The sequence below is a fragment of the Natrix helvetica genome (assembly GCF_964273705.1).
Source record: "Natrix helvetica genome assembly, chromosome: 2".
NCBI classification, from domain to species: domain Eukaryota; kingdom Metazoa; phylum Chordata; class Lepidosauria; order Squamata; family Natricidae; genus Natrix; species Natrix helvetica.
In genome coordinates this window covers 215,669,183-215,686,529 of record NC_138552.1, presented here as the reverse complement: position 1 = coordinate 215,686,529, position 17,347 = coordinate 215,669,183, and the positions used below count along the sequence as shown (strand labels likewise).

Genomic DNA, 17,347 nt, shown 5'->3' with positions numbered 1-17,347 from the left:
ACTTGCGCAAAAACTGGTGGGCAGTAAGGAAATTTTTCCATTAAGAAAGATCCATTAGTGGGCGGTAGGTAGAAAAAGGTTGACTACCACTGAATTAGGCTGACAAAAAGTGGAAAGGTTACTGGTTAAACAAGCCCTCAACAAGCAACATTGTGACTGCTGTAGCTTGGAAACAAAGAACTTAGAAAAAATGCAGCAGCAATTTGATACTTTCCAGTAGCACTATCAAATTGAGATGCTCACGAAGGTACATTACATTGGTACTTTCTTATCCTAATATTTTAGATTAATAATCTGCTCAAAAGTAAAATGGACTTGTTGTCAAGTACAATCCAATTTATTAAAGAGCATGTGCCCATAAAGCAGTGGTTCTCAACCTTCCCAATGCCGCAACCCTTTAATACAGTTCCTCATGTTGTGGTGACCCCCTACCATAAAATTGATGTCTCGGTTCCTAAGACCATCGAAAATATGTGTTTTCCGATGGTCTTAGGCGACCCCTGTGAAAAGGTCGTTCGACCCCCTGCCATAAAGGGGGGAAAATCCTGCCTCAGTAATGACAGCCCAAACTTCTTGCTGAAAAGAATAGTTTTCAAAGATACAAATGGATACCTCCTCAAATATTTAGATTCAATAATAGAGATTCTTGAATTAAACAATCTCTAAAAAATGACTAGAAAGCAAGTATATGTTTTTTTAAAAACCCATTAACTGCTCATCCCAACTCATTCCTCAATATTTTATCACTAAGCACATTCAATTTGCATTCTCCTCTCCCCTTGCTCACCCAGAATTGCCCACTTCAGCCTGCTCCCAAATCAAGCAACAGTTCCACTCAACCACCCCAAAAAAGACAGTCACATGGCCCATTTCTATGTACTTTACGTATGCAACTATTTATCAAAAATCATTCCAAAGATATATCGTGCACAGAAACATATTTCCTATTTCTTTTCTAGCAGAAGCAGGAAAGGTAAAGGTTCTCCTCGCACATACCATGTTTCCCTGAAAATACGACCTGTCTGAAACTAAAGCCTTGCCACATATTTCGGGTGGGCAAAAATATTAGCCCCCCCCAAAAAATAAGCCCCCTGGACAATCCCCCTCTCCAGCCATGCAAAGCCCCATTCACTCACCTAGGGGCATTCTGAAGACGCCGAGCTGCGGAAGGCGGAGGGCGGCGAACAGGCGCTCGCGTTGCTTGGTGTCTTCCGGGTACCGCTAGGTCAGTCAGTGGCGCTGTGCTCAGCTGGAAAGGGGGGTTGCCGGGTGGCTGCTTGCGAGCGTGGTCACCTCATGGCTGCTGTGTTGCTGCTGCGACAGCGCAACACAGCCATTCAACCTTGAGGCTGTGCCCAGCTCTTCACGAGCCCGGTCTCAAGGGAGCAGCCGCCCGGCAACCCAAAAACAATAAGCCCTACCCTTTAGTAAGTCCAAGGCCATATTTCGTGGGTCAAAAAAATATAAGACCCTGTCGTATTTTCGGGGAAACATGGTATGTGCTAGTCATTCCCAACTCTAGGGGGCAATGCTCATCTCTGTTTCAAAGCCAAAGAGCCAGAGCTGTCCAAAGACTTCTCTGTGGTCATGTGGCTGGCATGACTAAATGCTGAAGGTGCACGGAACGCTGTTACCTTCCCAAAGGTGGTTCCTATTTTTTCTACTTGCATTTTTACATGCTTTCAAAGTGTTAGGTTGGCAGAAGCTGGGACAAGTAATGGGAGCTTCACTCCGTCATATAGTGCTAGGGATTTAAATCACCGAACTGCGGACCTTTTTGATCAACAAGTTCAGTGTCTTAGCCACTGAGCCACCACATTCCTTATTTAAGCATTAAGAGATGCTTAAAATCCACAAGCCATCAACTCCCTTCAACTGACAGTTCATTTTCAATGGTCTTCAATGATTTTCACTTCCTTCTACTATGTGTTTTTAATAGCAGTATCTCCTCAGCCAATAAGACAACCACCCTCCTCTTATTCACAGGTAATTATGGGGATGGAGAAGAGAGAGCTTGTTTTGTTTAGGTAGGATTAGTATCTGGGTGAACATACTTAGCATAGATTCCTTAGCACTCAAAGCTCCATGAAGAATAAAAATACTGAAATATAGCAAAAGTAAAACTAGATTTTCATATACACTTACAAACTAAAAAAAACAAATTCAAAGACAATATGAAGTTAACTATGCTAATAATTCCATGACATTTTTATCAGTGGCACCAGTAAATCTATTATATGAACTATCATTTTAGAGAAATACATAGTTTTCCCTATTATTTTGTTTTGCTAAATCATAAAATTTCAAGTTTGGGATTTTTAACTTCAAAAGTAATTCTACAGAGTTTTTTGAATAACAGTTATAGTTTATTAAAACTGTAATTTTATAGAATAAATATGGAAATAGTTTTCCTGCTTTTAAAAAAAGCTGTTTTAATTCTACAAAGCCACTTCTCCAGTGATTCTAGCAGGTACACTGTAAGCACAGTTAAGAGAAGTTAATGCATATATTCTTCATTGAACAAACTTCTTTCCTATTATAAGTTTTTAGAATACATTTACAATAATCTGCAAGTATTTTTTTTAAAGATTTAAGATTAGATCCTCCACATCCAAAATAGTTTGGGATCAAGTATTTAATGTAGGAATACACAATCTATATTTTATTCATCTGTTTAAATGTTTCTATGAGCACACTAAAAAAAAAAACAATTCCTCATTTCCTCCTGATTTTGAAGTTGGGAACACATGAAAATGGTAAATAAGCCTTAAAGGAGTTTAACAAAACTATTATTCCCAAAGAGCCCCCTCCTAAATAAAAAAATATGCTGTTGGCCACATATATGATGCTTTTCCACTAATTTTAAACACAACCCTCCTCATTCACTCAAACAAATATTAGGTATAGCCTACGTTTAAATACTAAAATATTCCCAGCCTCTAATTTAAAGCATTCATTTTTAACAGATAATCACACATACTTCTGTAATCATAAAAGGTATCTCTTTAATCATTCTAAAATCTAGATTATCCAGTATCGCATCATATCAATAGAGGAGCCCATCTCTCTGCAGTAAATAGAAAATATTTAGTGGCAGCCCTAATCTTGAATAGATCAATATCAAGCATATATTGATATCAATATCAATATATGCTTGCATATTTATGTTCCCTTGAATACTCTATTGTTCTTCAGAACCATTTGTAACTGAGGCATATGGAGAGTCCTTGGCAAAGGGCAACTGATCCCAAATAAAATTTATGTAACCTGTCAGCAGTACTAAAATGAAGGAGTTACTTACTCCTGCCCCTGTGGTAAATAGGATTATATAGCATAAAGTCCTACTTATTTTCAAAGGAAAAGATCAATTGTTTATGCACTTAGCTTTAATTTCAACTAGACAACCAATGACCCTTGGGTCACACTTTCAAGATATATTTCCTTACCAGATTCCTTGCTACCTTCAACAACGATAGAGCTTCTAATGTACTAATGTACAGTGGAAAAGCCTATTCAGAAAATATCTGCCTTGAAAATAAATGCCTTGAAAATATCCCATATTGAACTATGTAGCAAACATCAGCACATTTAAAGACATTTTTTATTATGTCACAAACTGTTTTATGATAATTTTATGTGATAAAATATTTTATAAAATTTGCAAATTTCAATTCCAGCTAGAGTCGTGTGTCCCAGATTTTGGAAACATTCTGTAGATCAGATAGTTGAGGTCCCTTGGTTCAAAGGGTTTTGACCAAGTTGTACTGTTTTACCCAGTTAAATGTTACAGGAAAGAGTGTATTAATATATATAGATATATTTAATATATACAGTAGATAAATGTACACAATGTATTAATGAAGCATCTCTTTTTGGTAATTTCTCTGTATCATCTAAATCATCAGGATCAGCCTACGGAAATGAAGGTGAGCTAAATGAAGAACAATAACTAAACTGAAACCCAGTAAATTAGAGACACTGTGAATGGTTAAGTCTTTCATTCAATAATTAGGGAAGTAATTAGGGAAGGAAGGCTGTACAGTGCTTTGCATTCAAAGAGAAGAGAGGTCTCTGAAGCTCATGGAGCACACACCTCATATTTAGTTTCTTAAATATCAGATGTATCTTTTTCCAGGGCCAGAAGTTGCAGTAAAATCCTAGGAAAAATCTCACTTGGCCTTAAGAACTGCTGATAATACACATTTGCCTTCAAATTTGAAGCTCTACAAAAGTATGGAGGAAATGTACCTTTGATATAATAGAACAGGGTCATAATCTGCTGGTATTTATAGACTAGCTGTAGGAAATCTACAATGCTTAGGTCCTGTTTAGGACCCTACTGCCCTATTTTTCATGTACCTTCCACCAAATTTCTGTATGGTAACAAGAGGGAGGCCATTCTTGATACACATGACCAGGTAAGAGGATGCTCTCCAGTTGAGTTTCAGCTGACACCATTTTCATTTGATACTGGTGTTCCACATCACATAATTTTAAGATGTTTATGTCTTTAGAAATGTTAACTTATTGTAATTAAGTGGAAATTGGGGTTTTAAATGGATGTAATCCCAATGTAAGTTTTTTTCCAAAAAGAAAGATCAGGATATAAATGTTATGGTAAAAGAATATTTTGAAGCTGGACTTTGTCCACCACAAAAGTCCTACATGTCCATCAAATAGACATGCCCTCAAAATTCCAGTTGTGCAACTAACTGATTCTTTTTTGTAGATCTAACTTCACAATTACTTATCACTTGAGGTACTATCTCACAAAATGTTCAGATACAGTAATTATTTATTACTGACATATTCAATAGATAAAAGTTTCAGAATACACAACAGCATATTCACTATGGTGATGAGACATTCTGAGTCAGAGGGCAATAGAGATAATTTTTTAAATTTTGCATATCTGTATAAAGACAGATATGAATCCCATCAAATCTCACATATGATATAATATATTATGGACACATTTTGACCTCTAACTCTATTCACTGCTGAAATATTTTTCCATAATACATTGTATACATATTACATAAAAACTGTGGTGGCGCTCTGGTTTCATGCAGTACTGCAGGCTAGTTCTGCTGCCTTCTGGCTGCCTGCAATTTGACAGTTCAAATCTCACAAGGCTCAAGGTTGACTCAGCCTTCCATTCTTCCAAGGTCGGTAAAATGAGGACCCAGATTTTTGGGGACAATATGCTGACTCTGAAAACCGCTTAGAGTACTTTAAAGCATTGTGAAGCGGTATATAAGTCTAAATGCTATTGCTCTTGCTATATTTTGACATGAAAACATTTTTGTTTGATAATGTAGTACAGATTAATGATAAAGTATCCAAAGTTCAGAATTCATGTTTATACTGGACTCTATTTTGAAAAATTATCATTCATATCATGAATAGTTCTAGTGGAAACAATGATATTCAGTTCAAAAAGGCTACAACATCATTCATTTTACTTATTCATTTAATATATATAGTCAATTTCATTATGCAATTAACTGATATTTATCTTTTTGTTAATTGCAATTTCAACTAAAACTTGACATGGCAAAGAGTATTACTATGTTCAATTAAATAGAATTTCAAAATAATATCAGAAGCCCTGTCAATATATTTACCATCTTCACAATTCCCTTGATTTATTCTTTTGCAAACCCCCATAAATATCTTAATGAGATTTCTTGGCAAATGATTTGGACACAGTTCAAAGTTTTCACACTGAAAGCTCAGAACAAAACAATACTACATATCTGTTCTTTCTGCTCTCCCCCAGCTATTTTACATATCACTTCTTTCAATCAACTCTTGTATATAATGTGAGAGTCATAAACTACCAATTAAACCTTTAGACCCATGATGATGAGCCTATGGCACGTGTGCCGGAAGTGGCACGCAGAGCCATCTCTCTGGACACAAGAGCCATCACCCATTGCTCTTCGGGGTTCCAGCACACTGGCCAGCTGGTCCTCATGCGCCAGAAACTGAGCGCCATCCGCCCCGTCAGCTGGTCCTGCTGCCACAAGGGTGAGGAGCCGCCATCAGGGAAATGAGCTGCCCCAGGAGGGCCAGAGAATAGAGCAAGCATGGAGATGCTGCCAAAGGGTAAGAGGCACACCAGGCTGGCTGGGAAATGGGAAGCCGCCATGGAGGGAGCTCTACTGCCTGCTGGGCCCCCAAGACAAACCCTAGAAACAATGATGTCCCTTATCTCCAAGGCCAGGAAGGGGGTCCGGATTTCCAGTGGAGGGAGGTAGCATTCCCCATCCTACTTTCTCTCCCTGTCCTGGACGAGAAATGGGGACCAGAGGGATGGGCAGAGAGGCACAAGGACCCCTGAAAGGCAAGGTGGAGCCGGCACATGCACACCAGACAGCTGGTCTTTGTGCACACATGCTCGCCAAACTGGGAGACCAGGTGGTGTGCCGGAAACTGGAAGATAATCTGCTTTTCCAATTCCCAGCATGCGCGCGTATGTACAATCTCATATTTAAGCACTTGTTGCCAAAAAAGTTCATGCGCTCTCCGTTTTGGCACTCGGTGACGAAAAGGTTTGCCAACACTGCTTTAGACTGTCAGTTTGCATCAGTCCACAATTACATTTCAAATATGTTCTTTTACATAAATTTCAAGTAATATCAGTAAGAAAGTGACAGCGTCAGAAGTGCCCCTTCAATTATTACAAATGCTGCCAACAATATGTTCTTGATTGACAACATATTAATATAACAGAATTTACAACTTATTCCTGTATATATTAAGAACTGCAGTTTTTTTTAAATTAATCATATAGTTTTAAATAGTAGAAACAATTATCAAAAAGCTATGAGACAGTGGATATCTTGGTCTGCTGAGAGTCTTTACGGAATCTTTATCCCTACAACTATGTGCATCAGTCTACAGCCCTCCTGTCCTTAATGAGGAAATATATCTCAGTCCTAAAACAATGTCAACAAAATACATTTCTCACCAAAAGCTTCACTTGGATATAGTTTGAGTTTGCCAGGAGACGAGGAAACAGTTTAAAATACAAAGAGCTTCACTAAATAACAGTGGAGGTAAGAAACACAATTATAGTTCCTCCTATTTTCAGTCAATCATGTTGCCCTTTCTAATAGTACTATTTCTCATGGTCAGTTTTGTTGTTGCCTGATGAAAACTGAAAAGGATGTTGGCTTTCTATCCACAATGGCAGGCTGAAAGTATTTTTTTCCAATATATACCTTGCTGCCACACATCTCTCATGCTACTGCTGAGTGCCTGTTACAGTAGTAATACTACTTACCAATAGCAATAGCTCAACACTTCTATATCTCCTTTACAGCACTCTCTGAGCGATTTACAGCATCAGCATATTGCCCCCCAAAATCTGGGCCCTCATTTTATTGACCTTGGAAGCCTGGAAGGCTGAGTCAACCTTGAGCCTGTCAGGATCGAACTCCTGGCACTGGGCAGAGTTTGCCTGAAATATTGCATTCTAACCACTCTGCCACCACACAGTGGTTAGAACGCAGTATATAAATGGATATGGAATTCCTGTCCCCAACTACCTAAATTACAGAGAATGTTAGTCAGCTATGAAGGTTATCTAATGCTGAAATGCTGCTTAATTTGACTGGCTAATCTGTTTAACAGGGTTGCAGTTAGACAGCAAGCCTTCTCTTGCTGAAAACTTTCTGAAAGAGAACTCCATTTTATTTTGATCTCCTGCCCTTAGGCTGTTTGGGGAAGTGAAGACTGGCCATGAAAGCCAACTGGGTGACCTTGGGTTAATCAGTTTGGCCTAATGGTTAAGACACTAGGCTAGAAAGTGGGACACTATGAGTTCATGTTTCACCTTAGTCATGAAAAAGAGCTGGGTGACCTTGAATCAGTCACTCTCTCTCAGCCCAGCTCACTTCACAGGGTTGTTGTGGAGAAAATAGGAGGCGAAAGGTATGTTGGATATGTTCACTGCCTTGAGTTATTTGTAAAAATAATTTTAAAAAGCAGGATACAAACAAACAAATAAATAAAAATATAACTGAAAATGTAATATGTATGAAAGTCTGCTGATGGAATTTAAAAAAACTCAAATTAGCTACAGCTCTGCTTGGAGGATGAGCAATTCCAACTATTGCTAGCATAGTCTACATGTCAATTTAGAACAATAATTATCAAAGAATAGATAGCAAAGGTCTACATATGATTCTCTACAGTATCTCGACATCCACAGATGAAAACATGTTTGCTGCCCAAGTAACACTTTCTTTCAAACATCAACTTTAGCTAGGGAGAGGGGTACTGATATGTCAATGCTCTACCTTTCTGTATGCAGCAGCAGTAGATGGCTCATGAGAAGGAAACAATGATTGAAAACTAGTTCTCCAAAGTGTACAATTGATAGGACAAACAGTAAAAGAAAATAAATTTCAACTATAGTTATGGACTGTGAGCCTCAATATTAAGTGGAACTAGAACATCACAAAGGCAACACAAGAAAAGCACAGTTAAAAATATACTACAATGGAATATCATTAGGCTTCTAGTCCTTTGAGCCTCAGATATTTTTACTGAAGAACATCATTTACTGAAGCACATACAGCAAGTTTATGCTAAGAATTATTATTACAGCATGAAGTACAAAAAAGTTATAGTAAATATTTGTCTTTCTTTTTCTTTTGGTTAAAATTTTGTTTAAAAAGACCTTTACAATGAAAGGAATGAGAAGGCATATACAAATGTAATTATAATCATTATATGTCAACGAATAAAATAACCCATGCTTATAGAAATGAAAATATTGGGAAAGGGTATACATGTAGCCTTCAACTTATGACCTGTCTTTTCACAATTCATAGTCATGACTGCCTTGGAATGGGAGCTTTACAGCCCATAAAGCACTTCTGGGCAACATAAAAAATTGTGCAGATTCTCCTTCACCACCCACCACCCGATCATATGGCCACATTTCCAGCACTTAGCAACCTGTCTGCATTTATAATGTGCTGCCTACTGCCCTGTGATCATGTGATCACCATCTTCTGTGCCAGTTTCCTCAGAAAGTCAATGGGGAAGCCGACAGGGAAGGTTGCAAGTGGAGGGGACAATGGATTAGAATTCCATTCTCCCAGCATGCCAAGGAATTTCTTCTCCACTCCATACAGGGAGCAGTAATATTTCCATGTGCTGGAAGAATGGACCTTAACTCTGGGAAAAACACTATTGTGTTTTTTTTTCCCTGTAAGTTTTTTTCCTAACATTAAATTGATCTTTTTACTCTCCACCTTTCTTGTAACTTAAGCAATAAATATTGTGGCTAATAGATGAATGATGGTGTTCTTCTATATGAAAAAAAACTTCTTTAAAAGTGCAATGTTAATTCTGTAAGTTTTCTGAAGACGAAAATATTATATTCATTGCCTTTCTTCACAGTTTTTGGTCTTCACTCTTTTAACCATCATCTCTAAAATTGTTCCAACTGGAATACTGGGTACAATATTTGATAAGGGCCCTGATCAGTAGTACAGGTAAGAATAAACATTAAATATAGAGTTCTGCTTTCCTGTGCCTGTAAAACAATCTGAAAAAGTAAGAATGATCATTCTGTTGCTTGAACTTGCTAAGCAGCAAGGATGGTAGTCCATACTTAATGCTACCTGCCATTCAGCTTACAAAAACATATAGCTAGAACAGGGCTGTCAAACCTGTGGACCATGGGCCAGATGCATCATGTGCTGGCCATGCCACCACCCGGTTTAGCAAGGGGGGGGAGTCACGTGACAACACCGTGATGATGTGAGTTTGACACTCCTGAGATAGAGGATGAAAATCTAAAGTAAAACATTTTAAAATTGTACCTCAATAATATCTGGAAAGTTATACTTTCCTCTCACTTGTTTTAAAAAATTTATTAGTCATTTTTTTGTTCTGAGTCAGTTATCTTTCCTGTAAAAATATAAAAATTCAATTAATCAATGAACCTCCTAAGAAATACTTTATAAAAGTTTTTAATTTCAACTTCTATAAGATTAATATATAATTATGCTTTCTAGAACATATTAAGAATCACCAAGAAAAACATCAATACAACGAATAAAATTTGGAATACTTGAAAATCTCAATGTGAAATATAAAAGCTTGTCTTGATTTTTGTAAAATGAATAATTCAGCATCATTCAGTACTGTATTTAATTGTGAAGCTCTTTTAAAAGTAGCTTGTATGTTTTGTTCCTTAAGAAAGCACTGTGCTATGTCAGTAATAGTATAACACTGGGATAGGTAAGAATCAATAGCATCCCACATATTGTTAACCTACAATCGTGACCAGCCCAACAAGTATAACTAAAATGCTGGAAGTTGCAGTTCAGCAACATTCAGAATGCCACACATTGCGTACATTGTACTATGCTTTTTACAACATACATTCACTGCCTGTAATAAATAAAAATGCTGGAGAATGAAGGTCAAGTGAATTGTAATAGATAGGACAGAACTGCTGGGGGAAGAGAAAGATTAGGTAAAGGCAAGCTATGCCACAGAGAGCCTGTGCTTTAGAGTCCTTATTAGGTGTGGCATATTGCAAGGGATTCTGAAGTGTACATTCTTTGCCAGGGCTTCTCACCTATGGGACTACAGGTAGTCTTCGAATTACAACCATTTGTTTAGTGACTATTCAAAATTACAATTCCAATGAAAAAAGTGACTCATGCCCGTTTTCCACACTTACAACCATTGCAGCACCGTAATGGTCAGGTGATCAAAATTCAGATGCTCGGCAACTGACTCATATTTATGACAGTTGCAGCATCCTAGGGTCAGGTGATCATATTTTGCAATGTCCTGACAAGTAAAATCAATACAATACAATAGCAAAGTTGGAAGGGATCTTGGAGATCTTCTAGTCCAACCCCGACTAGGCAGGGAGCCAGATTCACTTAACAACTTGTTACAAACTTAACAACTAAAGTGATTCAGTTAACAATTGCTGCAAGAAAGGTCACAAATAGGGTAAAATTTACTTAACAATTGCCTTACTTAGTAAGAGAAAATTTGGCTTAATTGTAGTTGTAAGTCAAGGACTACCTGTAGTTACTAATACAGCACTTGGGATATATGGGTGTTGCTTCTTTTATTTTGTTAACTGTTACTGTTGTTATCAATTACCTGTGTGTGTCTGTGTGTGTGTTGTTCAAAATATTGTCAATAAGTGCATATTGCTTATATGCACTTATAATAAATAAATAAAAATGATGATCCAGGAACATAATTTATGCATGTATGAATGAGGTACAACAGAAATGAAGTCATGAAGTCTGTGCAAGACAGAAAACAGGAAATAACTTGGTTACCATGACAATACAGGTGTTTCTCCACTTTCACGTTAAAGAAAGTAAGTTCAGCATAGCTTAAGTTTAAAGAAATTCCATTAGATAAAATGTTGAAATGGTTATATGTTGCTAAGTGTATTCTTTTAAAAATACAAGCATGCAAAGACCACTACAATCAAAAGAATGGTGGCCAGTTACAGAAGTAATCACACATATTGCATTAGGTAAGCATTTGGCAAAACAAATATACAAGATGACTTATACAGAAGAATTAAAAGCATTGTTCTGCTCTACAAAAGCAAAACAAAATCAAATTGCACAAATATTGGAGTTTTAGGAAAAAGGCAACCAGGAAACCTAAAAATTATTTTATTTACTGTGCATCATTAAATGTAACTATTAATAAGAACTTAAGTTCTCCAAAGACTGCACCCTTGCCTGTGATATTTCTTTAGACAATGACAACTTATGTACCTGTGCCAAATGTATTAACTTGAAAAAAACATTTTGAGCAGGCATTATCGTAATAAAATTTGAACTGCTAATCTAAAACACAGTTTTCTGTTTGTAAACTGAAAGCTCTAACCTACTTATAGTGAGGAAGAAATAAACAATGCACACGATCTGTATTTAAAATAAACAAGTGTTTTCCCTCCAAAACAACCAGATTCAGCTGTCTATATGCTTACTTAAAAATCTCTCTCTCTCTCTCTCGATAAATACAATTTAAATAGTAACTGAACAGATCACATAGATGTATATGCAAGAACATTTGCTTTTTTGAAGATGACCTATTTATTAAAAATAAATAAATCTAACATATTAGATATTATTTATCAGAAGGCTCCTATTAACAACTGAAGCCCAACCAGTCAAATGCAAATTTCATTTGTTATCTTGGGAACAGGCATGTGACAAATCTCTCTACTCAATAAGCAGGCATCATAGTCCTGTTTTGCCCAAGGAAAAAACAGCTTTCAAAATTCTTGACTACATCATCTGTCATATCAGACGTGTACACGCTCACAACTTGTTAAAAATATAACAGCACCAGCAATTAGGTGTGGCTTTAAAATTATTTTTAAAGTTTCTCTATTTAAACAGAGATTTAAACAAATTTATCCACTGAGCTTTCCAATAAAACATTTTTTTCAATATTTTGAAAGAATCTCTTTAAAAATTTGAAGCAAATTAGTTTTTATATATAGGATAATATTTTAAACACATTAAATGTTTTCAGTGTTTATCTATACACACAAATAATCAGTATAGAAACCAATTGGTTGTCAAAATTATGTACAAAATAAATGTACTCCATGAAACTGTTTAAGTGTCTAAAAGATCCTGATATAATTTCTATTTATCCTAATCTGAGATTTCTAAAAAGAAATAAGAACTCTGTTATGCGCACTTTCTTAAATCATGCTTCTATGGAAATTAGAACACAGTACTCAGAAAGGGTGGCAATATTGGGGCTCAGCCAGGTAATAGTCCTAAACAACAGTATGTTTAGTGACATTTCAAAGTTACAATGGCACTGAAAAAAGTGACTTATGTGATTGTTTTTCACGCAACCATTACAGCACCCCCTTGGTTACATGATAAAAATTCAGACATTTGGCTGATTCATATTTATGATGGTTGCAGCATCCTGGGCTCATGTGATCCCTTTTGCGACCTTCTGATGAGCAAAATCAGTGGGGAAGTCAGATTCACTTAACAACCATGTTACTAACAACTACAGTGATTCACTTAACAACTGTGACAAGAAACGTCATAAAATGGGGCAAAAGTCACTTAACAAATGTCTCACTTAGCAACAGAAATTTTGGGCTACAATATGATGGTAAGTAGAGCACTACCTGTATTGGAAAAAGTGCAGGGGGAAGGGAGTCAGGAAGTACGAGTTGGGGAATCACTGAAATGAAATACAAGGTTGATCCGGGGATTGCAGTGGCTGGACAAGGCCTGTAACATGAACGGCAAAGGTGGAGGGGAGGGGGGAACCTGGGGAATGTGGTGGTGGGGTGTGTGCCTGGAGAATCACGACCACGGGGGTCCTTGGGGGAAGTGGTAAAGCCAGGGCACGGTGTCCTTCTCTTTACAACCCGAAATCCCTTCCTCGCCGGGTGGAAATGACGATGGCTGGCAAGCATTTTGCAAGCATTAAGACGCAGGGTCAGGTACAAACAGATTATTCCCTGCCGAGAACGACCGAGGCCCTCACAGTAGAGGCCGGTCACTTTCTAATCAAAAAAGGTAACGCCAGCAAAACCCAGACTCTCCCCACCCCACCCCTCCGTCCCTCCTGCACCCCAACGCGCCGGCACAATGTACGCGAAGGAAAGGGGAGCTCTTTCCCGGGAAGCCGCCGCCGGGTCTCTCACCTCGGGAAGGGGCGGAGTTTCCCCTCGGCGAGGATGGTGGCGTCCGCAGGACGGGAAGATGGGGGGGGGGAGTTGGGACATGTGTGGTTGTTGAGGGTGGGGGAAGCGGCCAGCAACAACAGCGGTTTACCTCTCCACCTCCTGGGGCAGAAAAGAGCGGAGGAAAGCGGGGGGGGGGGAGGCGTGAGGGAAAAAACAACCTTACTCGTATTTCTCCGTCTCTCTCTCTCTCTCTCTCTCTCTCACCTCAGTAGGGGGACTAATCTCAAACAGGTCCAGCCGGTTCGCGTTCCAGTGGTTGATGATATCGGCCAGCTTGCGCCGTTCCTCCTCGCGGCTACCTCCTCCAACGCCGCCGCCGCCGCCGCCGCCCGACATCCTTCTCGGCCGTCCTCCGGGTTTCTGGCAGCCACCGACACGACGGGGGGGCCCGTGACGGCCCGGCAACGGAGTTCCCGGTGAATATGTCGGAGTGGTTTTATTTCCCCCCACAAACAAACAAAAAAAAGGAAAAGGAAAAGCGGTGTGTGTGAAGGAAAGGCAAGCAGGGGCAAACAGTTCTGGTGCCGCCCCTCGCCGAGCAAATCCTCCTCCTTCACGAAGCCCAGACTTTGCCCCCTTCGCTTCAAGCGTAGGGCACCCGGAGAGGCTCTGAGGTTTTGGTGGCGGCGCTTCCTGTTCGGCAGTGTCTCTCCTTTGCCTCACGGAACAACGACGCCGCCGCCGCCTCACTCCCCGCCCCGGTTGTCTCCTTTCCTTCCTCCCCGCCTTTTCTCAGAGAGAGAGACGCTCACAGACACCGTTTCGTGCGCGCGGCCGCTGCGCCGTTCTATCACGAGCGCGTCACAAACGCCGCTCACCTCCTCTCCTCCTCCTCCCTTCCTCCCCCCCCCACCTCGCCGGTCCTTTGCGCGCGCACCTCCAGGAAAGCATCCGCGCGCCGATGTCAGGTCAAAAGCGGGCGAGGGCGCGCTGGGAAAGCAGCTGTAACGCCTATCGTTCCCACCTCCCTCCTTCCCATAGCGTCGGGGTTGTATGTGCGCGTGTCTCTGTGTAAGAGGAGGAATTAGCACTTTGAGGGCGTTGAGTTTTGAATCCGCGTGGACAAGGGAGAGTCGCGCGGTAGCCGGGCCAGGCTGCAAGGAACAATGAAGGGTGGCGACTGAAAAGGGGCTGGGTCTGCATGGAGGACGAGGTTGCGGATAAGCGCTTGGGAGTTTACGTTCGCGTTTATTTTTGTTTTCAAGTTCTATAAAGGGCTGCTTGCAAACAACCTGCCGTGAGTTGCTGAAGAATAAAACAGCCACAATGTGGAGAACCGGACGGCGCTGGACTTGAGTTTATAGTAGTCTTTTTAATTGTGCTGGAACCTTGTTCAGAGTTGGGCAAGTCTCAAAAAATTTTTTTACACAAGAAAAATCTAGACGGTGGAATGAAGTTTCTTGGCGACGTGCCTCACTACACCTGTCCGGTTAACCCGGTTGAATTTAGTGAGGTCTGTTGCTGAATACGTGCTTTTAATGTCCCAGGATTTAATTCCATTGAACTCAAGATAGGTCGGGGAAGTTCTGACGGTCATAGATGTTACTTTTTTCTCTTGTTCAAGCCTATTCTCCCTACAACAACAGAAAGAATTTCAGAGAAAATGCAGGAAATCCTACATGAAAAAATATATATGCAGTTTTGGAATGAGATTATTATAAAGTGTAAAATAGCTATAGCAGTTAGATTTATATACCACTTCACAGTGCTTTACAAGTTTACAGTGTCAGCATATTGTTCCCAACAATTGAACCTCATTACCAACTTAACATTATTATATGAGTAAATAAGCTTGGTCTACAAAGTGGAAAATACTCCAAATTTCCTAATATATATAGAATAAACTGATAAGGTACTTCATATTGATTAATTTCAGAAAGCTTATTTTATTCTTACTGTGGGAAATAAGGATAGACGGCAGGTGCTTTGGGCCAAAAAAACCCTGAATAAAGTTTTATGTTCACAGATGTTCAAGCAATATAATATAAAAAGCAGCTGAGGGACTGACTTTTGAAGTTGCATACATGCTTATCCATTAGCTACCTAATGAATGAGCATGTATATAAGCAAGATGATATACATGCCCTTCCTCTAGGCATGTTTGTAGAATGAGTCATCACCTTGAACAGTAAATGAGAGAGAGTAGAGAAACTTATAGTCATTTGTACACAATTTAATTTTACATTTGTTTAAAGGGCAGATTGACAGTCCAAATGATTAAATTGCTTAACAGAGTAATCAGTGGTAGGTTTAAGTTAACTATGATCTTTCTTGAGGTATGACTTGGAATTCTGAGTTTCAGTCACTTCTGTCCTTGTTCTGGGTCTATATCTTTAAGTACTGAGTAATTAAAGTCTGTTGATATAAAGTCAGGTTCAAGAATGCCAACTCATTTGATTATTTGATTGTTATCAAATTAATACATGGTTATACAAATATAGAAAAGTTAAGAATGGATTTCTCTAAGCAAAAAGCCTGGCCAAATTCCAGGAATGCTTGTGTTTTCAAAGAGTTCCATCTGTGCACCAATTGTTCATCAATTAATAATGAATTTAGTTCTATGTTATTGTGACTTGGAGAAATATATATGTTTTTCCCAATGTTGCAAATTTATGTTGCAATTATAAACTTTAAGATTACCGTATTTTTCAGTGTATAAGACATACTCCCTCCCCCCCCCCAAAAAAGTGGGTGGAAATGTCTGTGTGTCTTATATAATGAATGTTCCCAAAGCCCTGCCTACCCGCTGGCCCCCAACCTTTGGCCTCTGCCTCCCAGCAATTTGCCTCCTTGCAGCAAACAGCCTGATTTAGCACGAGCAGCTGATTGGCGGTTGGATCGGCCTCCTAGAATACTGCCTATCAGCTGTTCCAGGCCACGGGGATCGTCATCGCTGTCACTGCAAATCACCATTGCCGCCTTTGCACACCCCATTTTCAGCCTCCGCATGTCCCTTTTCAGCCTCCGCATGCTTCATTTGACTTCCAGGTGTCCCATTTTCGGCCTCCAAGCATCCTATTTTCAGCCTCGGCGGCCTGTTCCAGGCGGGAATCACCGCTGCCACCTATCCCCACTACTTGGAACGAGCCAAAAATGGAGCCTGCAGAGGCCGAAAACAGGATGCATGGAGGCCGAAAATGGGTGTGTGGAGGTGGCGATGGGTGGCGACAGTGGCTATGGGCAGTGGCTATCCCCACAACCTGGAACAGCTGATAGGTGGTATTCCGGGATGCTGATCCAACTGCCAATCAGCTGCTCATGCTGAATAAGGCTATGCTGAAGCCGACCAGGCTATTTGCTGTTTGGTGCAAAGAGGCAAATTGCTGGGAGGAAGAGACAGAAGCAGATTTTTTTTCTTATTTTCCTCCAGAAAAGCTACTGTAGTCCTATAGTCCGGAGCATCTTATAGTCCAAAAAATACAGGATGTGTTCCGGGATGTAGAGACCTGTAAGGCATTGATTTTGGAAAGCATTATCCTGAGAGCTTTTTACATAATAAATTGCAAAGAATTCATTTATAGATGCACAGAATTTATTTCCAATTTCTTGATAATTGTCCTTTTGTCTTCTGTTAAGGTTGTGCTTCTGATAGTGACTCATTTC

The 17,347-nt window shown here is 39.5% G+C and overlaps 1 protein-coding gene across 16 annotated transcripts in view; it reads right to left on the bottom strand.

Annotated features, from left to right (window-relative positions):
* The window catches only part of AFDN (afadin, adherens junction formation factor), a 100,885-nt gene extending 86,417 nt beyond the window's left edge, over window positions 1–14,468 (bottom strand). For 6 of the 16 annotated variants that reach the window (XM_081940879.1, XM_081940884.1, XM_081940885.1 and 3 more), the window contains exon 1: window positions 13,949–14,467. In XM_081940879.1, coding sequence (XP_081797005.1) covers window positions 13,949–14,080 — 132 coding nt within the window. In that variant the 5' untranslated portion in view covers window positions 14,081–14,467. Of the gene's footprint in view, window positions 1–13,948 lie in introns of all 16 variants that reach the window. The other 10 variants (XM_081940891.1, XM_081940881.1, XM_081940894.1 and 7 more) reach the window with 4 other exon arrangements.
* Window positions 14,469–17,347: the final 2,879 nt, after the last annotated feature.